The sequence below is a fragment of the Camelus ferus genome, chromosome 7 (assembly GCF_009834535.1).
Source record: "Camelus ferus isolate YT-003-E chromosome 7, BCGSAC_Cfer_1.0, whole genome shotgun sequence".
Taxonomy (NCBI): Eukaryota; Metazoa; Chordata; class Mammalia; order Artiodactyla; family Camelidae; genus Camelus; species Camelus ferus.
Window position 1 is genome coordinate 50,110,004 of NC_045702.1, and position 9,556 is coordinate 50,119,559.

The window sequence follows — 9,556 nt, forward strand, 5'->3', positions numbered from 1 at the left end:
CTGCAAAAAGACAGCAGGATTTCAAATCTCTTCCAATGTTTCTGTAAGGAAAGCCTGGCTGATTCTATCATGATGACAAAAGTACTGTAGCCTGTAGCCAGTGAAGAAAAGATAAAAGTAAAGATGAAAGATTACTGAATGTATCCTATTGCCTGATAAGAAAAGTCAATCATTTTATATCTGATGTTTTCATTTTTTGCTAGAAATTCCAGACAGTGTCCTTTTTAGTGAAGGAAATATTTTTTAAACACCATTACTCCACTGAAGGGGAAAATAAAAATTCTCCCAAGTTGTGAAATTAACCTCTTCCTTCATTCACACGTTTGGTTCTATTTTTACAGTTGTACCAGTAAGTAATCTAAAAGAAAAAGCATTGCAAGTTAATTTCAGCTTTCTAAAATGTCTGACTGTGTATGTCCCAGTTCTCTTCAGCACCTCCCAGAAGATTCAGCCAATTTTTATTTCTGCAGCGCATCAGTGTTTATCATTTGTTTTACAACAGCACTGCATGTTCTCGAAAATTGACTTAGATGAATTTAAACCATCGTTTACAAAAACTCAAGAGAGACAAACGGCTTAAAAAACAAAATCCACCACTGAGGCATGGTTAATTTACTAAAAGAGCATTTCTTTTTTTATCCTCTCAATTCAATCTTTACCTCATTACACTGGTAACCCCACCCCCGCCCCCACCATCCTCTGTATTTGACAAGATTTCTGACAAAATTTCAGCTTATAATTAAGCATTATGAAAATTCACTGTGGGAAAACTATTGCTAGACAAAAGCTTTTCCATTCAACTTGCTTTAAAGGAATATCAATGACTTTTACCTTCAGGAAAGGCTACACGCAAAATCGTGGATGCGTTTTGATTGCACATGTACAAATAAACTGATTTCTTATGGACAAATGCTCTAAGACATGGTTAAGTCAGACAGACTTGGAACAAAATCCTGACTGACTCTTATTAGCTGGGTAATCAAAGTAAATTGCTTAATCTCTCAGTGCCTCAGTTCCCTTATCTATATTATATAAATTACCTACGAGAACGTCACCTAGTGCAGTATCAGGCACATAGTAAATGCTCAATAAACAGCAGCCATTCATATTTTTATTAATACTGTGGAGAAGTAACAGACCAGGGAAGGTCTTCACCTCCCTATTTGTTGCCACCGTCAGAATGTCTCCAACCTCATGACTAAGGAAAATTATCTGGGCAGCTGTGGCCCTGGAAAGCAGAGGCAAGCCTGGAGAGCTCTGACCCTGAGAGGAAAGGACATGAGCTCGGATATGAGGCAGCCTCCGAAGCCCAGCAGGGTTGCCTAAGCCCAATTACAACACACCCCCTTGCAAGGATTAGAGAAGCCCATGACTCCTCTCTCAGTCCACTACTCCTTGCCTTGTGAGCTTAGACAAATTTCTCATCCCTCATCTTCAAAGCGAGAGGATGGACAAGACCAGCTCTGACACTGTTTGCAAAAAGAACTAACTCAGAGTTGGTGGTGAAGAGTTTTCAGGGCCCAGGAGCAAGAAAGAGATCTCAGGGGATTTCTCTAAGCCTCACATAATCAAATGATCAGGAGAAAAACAATGGTCAGAAGACAGCCAAGTATACTCAAACACATGTTTGCTTCCTGTTTGAACACATCTCAGTTCTACTATTGCTCTAATAATTTCAGCAAACAGCTGTAGGACTAACCTACAATGAGTACCTGCTGTTCTCAACAATTTGTGAAATCTTTACAGGCACTGTCTCATCATCTCCTACCCTGCAAAGATCAGTACTATTATTATCTTCATTTTTCAGATTATAAACCGAGGCACAGAAACATTGTGAAACTTCCACAAGGATGCTGAATTGTAATGGAACCAAAATTGGACCGCAAACAGTCTGGCTTCAGAGTTCACAATCTGAACTACTATCTTGTACTCCCACCCCCATAGGTAAAGCAACCACTGGAAACTTGGTCTTGCTTTCTCTGACTCATAATTGAATTTTCTATCATAACATTTCTCTAAAACTTACATTACTGAACTGGTATGAGCTTTTAGGAGATTCTCAGCCTCTTACATTTAATGTTCACAATGAGCACATTCAAATATTGCAATTCAGCTGAACTAAAGGTGGGGGAGTGTGCCACCAAGGTGTGGATGAAACAACATGGGACCTGTCTTCATAACTCTTGAAGCTGTGTCATAGGTGCACAGGGAATCTATGTAGATTCCTGTATATACTGTTCACCCTACTCTTGTTTTTGTTTAAGATTTTCCTTAATAAAAAGTTGAAAGCAACAAACATTTCAACCACAGAGAAGATAACTGAAGATCTTAAGCTGTTTCAGGATCCAGAAGGACATTTGAGTTCAGTAAGTCAATGCCTCTGCTGATAATTCCAAAGTCTGGATTACAAGAACTGAGAGTGCAGGAACTTACTTATCAAAACTTTTACGAGTACAAGAATCCTCCCCTCAGAATATTTTAGTCTCGTCCATCCGGAACAATAAAGACATTCCCGGAGTTCACTCTTTAGCTCACTTGAATGTTTGTTGTTGTTGGAGCTACCGCTGCTGATTGGAAAAACTTTTGCTTCCCTCCTCGTTAACAGGTTTATCTTTCCACAGCCTACAAATTACTTAAGACTACTTGCATGATCAAACTTTAAAATTTCCACCCCAATATCCTTCTCACAGTTCTCTTAAAAGATTAAAAGAAAGAAACTTACCCGCTCTGCTGTGCATTCCCTCTTTGCCAAAGTGTGCTGTGGTTTCGAAAACTAGCCCAGTCCTTCTGAACTTTTCTGTATCCGTTATAATATTAAAGAGCCACAAGGAAGGGAAGTGGTTAGTCAACTTGCTAATTTTATCAGTCCCTCCCACTGGTTAAATAGTACCTGATGCTGCAGACACAAAATCAGTTTTCCAGCTAACTTCCCTGCTACAGCACGACTTTATAAACACAGCATAACTTAAGGGGAAAGAGTGACAATATCTAGTTCATCGGCATGAGACAGTTAATGAATGAACATTTTATTACTCTTAATAAGAAGCCTAACAGACTACAGAAACCAGTGATTCAACAAAGTGAGGAGGAGGAGAGAGAATATCTGTCAGCTCTATACTCTGCATAAGCTCCTCAGTTGGGTGGGGAAAAGAGTGATTTTTAATGCAATCAGAGGACGTGTGGGAAGTAGCTGGTGTTTCATTTGTTGATAAATTATTCTGTCCTAGAAGGGAGCCAGTTTACAGGATATAGAAACTTCTACAACTTGAGGCCCTGGTCTGGATGGCTCTCTTCCTCTGGAGTTTAGCAATTAAAACATTGGACAAAGTAGTAGATATGTGCCTCTGGATGAGGGAAAATTAAATGTCCTCTGAGGAAGCTATGAACTGTTTTCTAGGTGTATCTGCAATAAATGAGAAGAAAATACAGGACCTGAGACACATCTTAATGAAAATACTTTTTATATGTTGATCCAACTCCGAAAGATTGCAGCATACAAAACGCTGTCACCCAAGAGCCATCAGCAGCCATAACTGGCAGATTTTGAGCACTGCAGAGCTTCTCATTTTTCAAGAGAAAATAAACAACTGGATTTTTAAGTGAAACCTGCTTTTTCAAAAGACTGGCAAACAGTCCATAGTCTGACATGATCTCTGCCTTAGGTATTAATTGCTCAATTAAAAAAATATTGTAATGACATTTACAAAATAGGTAATATCAAAGATATGATATTTAGTGTAGCATGCAAGTGACCAAGACTTTGGTCTCATCTTGTAAAAACATTTAGAGATGAATGCTATAGAACAGACTCTGGAGTAGCTGCCAATGTGTTAAACAGTAACTCTCTATGGATGGGTCTTTTTTTTTTTTTCCTATTTACTTTTCAGTGTTTTCTAATTTTTCCAAAATGAACATGAGGTTTTACAATAAGAAATAAGCAATAGAAAGTATATTTAGTTTTTTAAAAAGTCAAAGGACAATAACTATGAAAAGCCCTTTGAACATATTCAGAAAGGACCACAGTTGAAATGGACAAAAAAATGTAGTATCTCTCAAATACTCAATTCTGCTCCATCTCAAGCACTGGCTAAAGACCAGATGTAAATACTAAGCTATCTACAAATCAGAAGACGGATGTACCCAAGTAACAGGATTCATTACCATGTGTTCCAGATATATAGGTCATTATTTTATCTCCATTATTAGATAGCCAGAGCTCACACAGGCAGGATTTAAAAAACTGAATGTATAACACTGAAAACACTTAAATAATTGTGTGTCGATCTAGTGCTTTAAAAGAGGTAAAAAGTAAATTTCCTATGAGCTAAATAATAATATTATTAATAAAGTTAACCTTTAAAATCAAGGTGCTTCAGTAATTTAATTACCTCTTTCCTATTTACAAAATTAATATTAGAAGCCAAGCATACTTGAATTCAATAAAATTATTTTATTTTCCTCTAAGGCTTAAGAAACACTTTACAAAACCTCTCCTCTTAAAAGCCAATCTTAGTCTTCAATCTGCTGAAGATTTGGATCACATTTTGCTCCTTTAAAAACTTATTTTCCCCCAAATTAGAAATATTTAATTAGAAATGTTTCAAAGCTGATCCTCTTAAGCACCAAGCATGACTTCCTGGGAAAATAAGCTGACATCTTTTAAAATATCATGTGTAATAAGATCATTTAAAATGTGCTCTAAACACACTAAAAATTCTGCAATTACTACTGATTTTTTTGCAAATTATGAAAATGTATCAGCAAACTGTATAGAAAGTAACTGTTAGAATCACAGTAATTGTTGTGGTAATGATGATATAATTTTTGGAGTTGTTACTTTTCTGTTTGTTTGTTTAGGGAGTACAGTCATGCTGGTGCTTACTCTGAAAGGAAATTCACCTTTTCTCAAGTCTTAAAGCTCTATGCTAACTGGAGCTTCAGTCCTTAAATATGTTTTCAAGTTTATTCATTTCAGTTCAGCAAAATCAGAAGATTATTCAGTTTATGAACTGAATCTTTCCTTTCAGTTATAGCTTTCAATTTTAATGACAAAAGCAGATGTTTGCACGTTTGAAAGTTGCTAGCTTGACACTGTTGGGGAACCCAGGGCAAATACAACAAAATTATCAATTACTCAGCATAAAAGGAGACATAGAAATCTATCTCATAAGCACAGTATCACACAACACATCTTTCTGAGGAAAGCATCCCAAATGTAGTCTCTTTAAAATGCTTTAAGCATTTGATTAAACTTGCTGCTAAAGTGATTATTTTTAACTAAGAGCTTGCTTATTGACATATATTCAAATAAGTTTTTTATTTGCCATCAGAATACAACATATCTAATACACTTGCTGAAAAGAAAGGGAGACTACTCCTGGATTTGTGTATGTGTGTGTGTGTGTTCCTCAACAAACATAACACATAGTATTCAACTTCACTAGTAATTGAATAAATGTATATTATGAAAGGTTAACATTTTTACTTATCAACTGATGCTAACACATGATGAAGACAAGCATATGATGTGAAGAGGACTCTCTGTACTACTGATAAGTACACCTTTCTTGGAAAACAAAATTGTCACAATATATCAAGAATGTTGTTAAAAGTCCACGCTCTTTGAGAGTGTCTTCATTTCTAAGAATCATTTCTAAAGGAAAAAAATCAAAGATGTTGATGGTGATTTATGTAACTGAATGTCTATCACACTGTTATTTTAAAATGTGAACAAAAGCAAACTGTCCATATCCTCAGTCTAAGAGGAACAGTAAAGGAAATTATGGTATAACTATAGGATGGAATATAACACAGTTTCTGTAAATTATGACATTAAAAATAATGATACTAAAAACATTCATAATACAATGCTGAGTAAGGGAAAAAGATATAAAAACATGTATGTATTATTATCCATATCTTGGAACACAAACAAATTCTCTCCTCACACCCTCACACCTCACACATAAAATGTATCCACAAAATTGACAGAAAACATATTTTTTAAAAAAGCTCAAAAAATGGAGAGGGATTATCTCTGAATGGTGTGATTATAGATAAAATTTACATTCTTTTTACCTTTTATAAAGTAAGTTTTCTATTTTGTACACCAGGGCAAAAAAATTATGTCATAAATCTGAAGACATCAAAATATCTGCAGCACTTTTCATGAGTGCTAGAATCTTCTTTTGCATCACAGTGCCCTTTAATTTGATCTTTTGGACCAATTTTATTTTATCATTACTTCAGCTTTGTGATTTTTTTTTTTAATTCCTTGATAAAGTGAAGCCTGCCTGGCAACCCAGAATATTTAGGCTGAAATCAGACTCATGTAAATGTAGAAAAGATTGTCAGCTGGTCACCTTTTTAGTCACTGCCAAGAAATTCAATTACTGTTAAAAACAGACTGCTAAAATTCACATCCAATTTATTGCAACATAAATGAGGAAATTTTCACCTGCGATAACAGCAATACTGAGTATTGAGTTTAAATCACATGAAGGAGAAAGGAATTTATCTTTACCTAGTTTCCATAATACCAGACACTTGAAAATTTTAAGTCATTTAATTATCACAGCAATCCTGTGATTTAAGTTTTCGTACATTTATTTTACAGAAGAAGAGGCTAACTTATCTAAAGACTAGGTAAATTGACTAAGTTCTCATATTTGGTAAATGGAGAACCAGAATTGACTACTGATAATTCTGACTCTAAAACCGAGGTCTCGGCGCTATACAGAGAGTTTGTTTTTGTTTCTGTTTTGTAATCCAGATAGTTCACCTGTGGTAGTCTTAAAATTACTCACAACCTAAAGAACAAAATCCTTGAGGACCATGAAATTAAGAAGATTAAAAATGGGAAATACACATGCTTTTCTCCTCTATAGTGACTATGGTAGAAGATGAAATAAGAGATAACAAAGAATCGGAAAAAGTACGCAACTGAATACTAACTGTGGCCACGTTTTCCGAACCAAGAGTCAGGACAAAAGTTTTAAACATATGAAATAGAAGTAATATGTATGTGTGTGTGTGTGTGTCTGTGTCTGTGTGTCTGTGTCTGTGTATGTGTGTGTTTATACTGGCATCTTTCATATTATTTGTAAATACCAAATAAAAGTCATAATTTTTTACTGACTTTAAAGGGAACATTTTAATTATTCCACAAATAACATAATCATAAAATCAAATAATACAAAAAAAATATGTGAGGACAGAAGTAAGAACTCCTCATAATCCTACAGTACAAAAATAGCCATTGCTAAGTGGCAGCTTCCCAGACTTCTTTCTATTCATGTACATAAGATCACAGTAGCGCTTAAGAAAACAAAGGTTAGGTGAATTGGCCAAGCTGTATAGTTAGTGACATGACGCAGGGTTTGAACAGGTATCTGTTTAACTCCCACAATAATGTTCTTTCTACCTCCTCATTTTGCCTGGAGTAGGGGAGGGAGTGGGTGGAATACTCCAGAAACACAGAAATTGAGGGGAAGAGAGTTTTAATGTGTTTGTTTTTAAAACTTCTACAGAATTCAAAGTATTAGATGTCTGATCCTGACATTTACTACTGTTTTCCTTTGAGCAAATAATTTAATTCCCCAGGCTGAATGCTTCCATCAATAAATAATGGCGATAAATCTCCAAAAGTTCTGAAAAAAGTCAATGACTCAGTGACTAAATGGAATTATATCTCAGTACTTAAGAATATCAGTTTTAAAGCAACGCAACATACTCAATATAAAAGTTCAACACTATCCTTTAGAGCTATAAATAAAGAATTAAGATACCATTCGGGCCATGTGTACTGATAACCTATTCTGCAAAGAGGAATGATATTCAGTTCACCAAATAATAGTTAGCTGTTATACTTTCTGTTACATAATCTTGGTATTCTACCAAGTTTAAAAATAAATCTCTAACTCACCTTTAATTTACTCTCTCTCCTTACATTATTACTATACCCTACTATGAAATGTCTCCCTATGCTCAATTAAAGTGTATTTTCAGCATTAGTACACCAAGGATCAGACAAAGGTCAAAGGGTTTCACATGCTCATTATTCTTTTCTAAAAGCAGTGCCTAAAAATTATCCAGAATTTCCAACAATTCTTTCAGCCCTGATTCCAAGGGTGAGGATCTTTGATCATTCAAATAGCAATGGGTTCCAGTAGGTGCTGTTCATGAGGACACTGGGCTGTATTAAGTGAAGATATGCCCTCAAACAGGCAACAAAGAGGAGGGACTGCCCAGGCTTCATGTAGTGATAGGCCTACTGTGCAATGCAGTTATAACATCCTTTTGTCTTGTGGGATATAAAGGGATAAGTTTCTCATCAAGTCACATACAATCCAAGTGACCTGAATTCTTAAAGAAATTTTCACCAAGTGATAATCACTTTCCCTCAAGGTAAATATGTGACTTTCCTTTCTGGAAAGGGTCCTGGGACCTTGCAATGTCTTGTTTAAGAATAATAATCATGATGTATCACTCTCATCTATTTCCCTAAGAAGTAAAATGTTCTGACTGCTCAGCCTTGGGCACCGTTTCAGGATTTTCCTGAGAAATACCCATTATATGCTATCACTCACTAATGATATAGTCTTAGGAATGTCATTAAACACTCTGGCCTTTATTTTCTCATTTACAAAATGCAGCTTATAATGCCTATTTCATAAAATTGCTGTGAAAATTAAATAAGATCAATTATATAAAGGCCTTCATTTAGTGACTAGCACATTGTAAGTGGCCAAAAATTGAAACCTACAATTTCTGTAACTAGTCATAAACAATATTTAAATAGCTTTCTCCTCCCTCTTCTGAGAGGGATATTACAATGTCTTTTCATTGTGTGTGCATGTGTGTTTTCTTGCAGTATTTTTTAAGGTGGCTGTAGGCTCATTTTGGCCCTTTTTCTAGAAGCTTTACAATACAGTTTTTAAAATCCTTTTAGGATCCATAATCCTGTTGAATCAGGAATAAAACGTGTACTTAGGTTCAGGCAAACAATTGTTCAACAGAAGCCCCTTCAATTTTTAATTACTCCCTCTTCCCTCTCCAAATTCACTGTTATTCTCTGATTTTTTAATCTTGAAAGCCATTCAGGGTACATTATTTATGTTATATTCAATAGGGGGAAAAAGAAGAAAAGGAATTTTATTCAGGACACTACCTCTAACCTTGAAATGTTATTTTCTGAACATTTGTTCTGCTCATTGAACAAATTTTAGTCTTCAAGTCAGATGTCTAAATACAGTGCTTGAGCTCTGCTTAAAGGCTAAAAATATAGACTTCTGCACAAGGTGATGGTTACAAAAGAAGGTGTTTAGAATATGATTCAATAGAAGCTAAGGTAATTGAACATTAGCTATATGGTTCAGCCAGAAGAAATTTTCATCTACACTGAAGCTTTGGAGTCAAATCTTAGGCTATTATCCTTTGAGATACATTTTACTTGAAAAGAGAGTTAAGTAAGTCGTTTCTTGAAATCCTTCACTGGGTTCTCAGTTTTCATTATTTGAAGACTGGAAGTCATGAAAGCATTTGTCAGCGTCTCTCT

At 35.3% G+C, this 9,556-nt stretch overlaps 1 protein-coding gene across 1 annotated transcript in view; it reads right to left on the minus strand.

Annotated features, from left to right (window-relative positions):
- HDAC9 (histone deacetylase 9) overlaps positions 1-2,976 on the minus strand; it is a 644,065-nt gene extending 641,089 nt beyond the window's left edge. Inside the window, exon 1 of the mRNA XM_032483885.1 lies at positions 2,723-2,976. Coding sequence (XP_032339776.1) covers positions 2,723-2,738 — 16 coding nt within the window. The 5' untranslated portion in view covers positions 2,739-2,976. The remainder of the gene's footprint in view (positions 1-2,722) is intronic.
- Between the last annotated feature and the right edge of the window lie 6,580 nt (positions 2,977-9,556).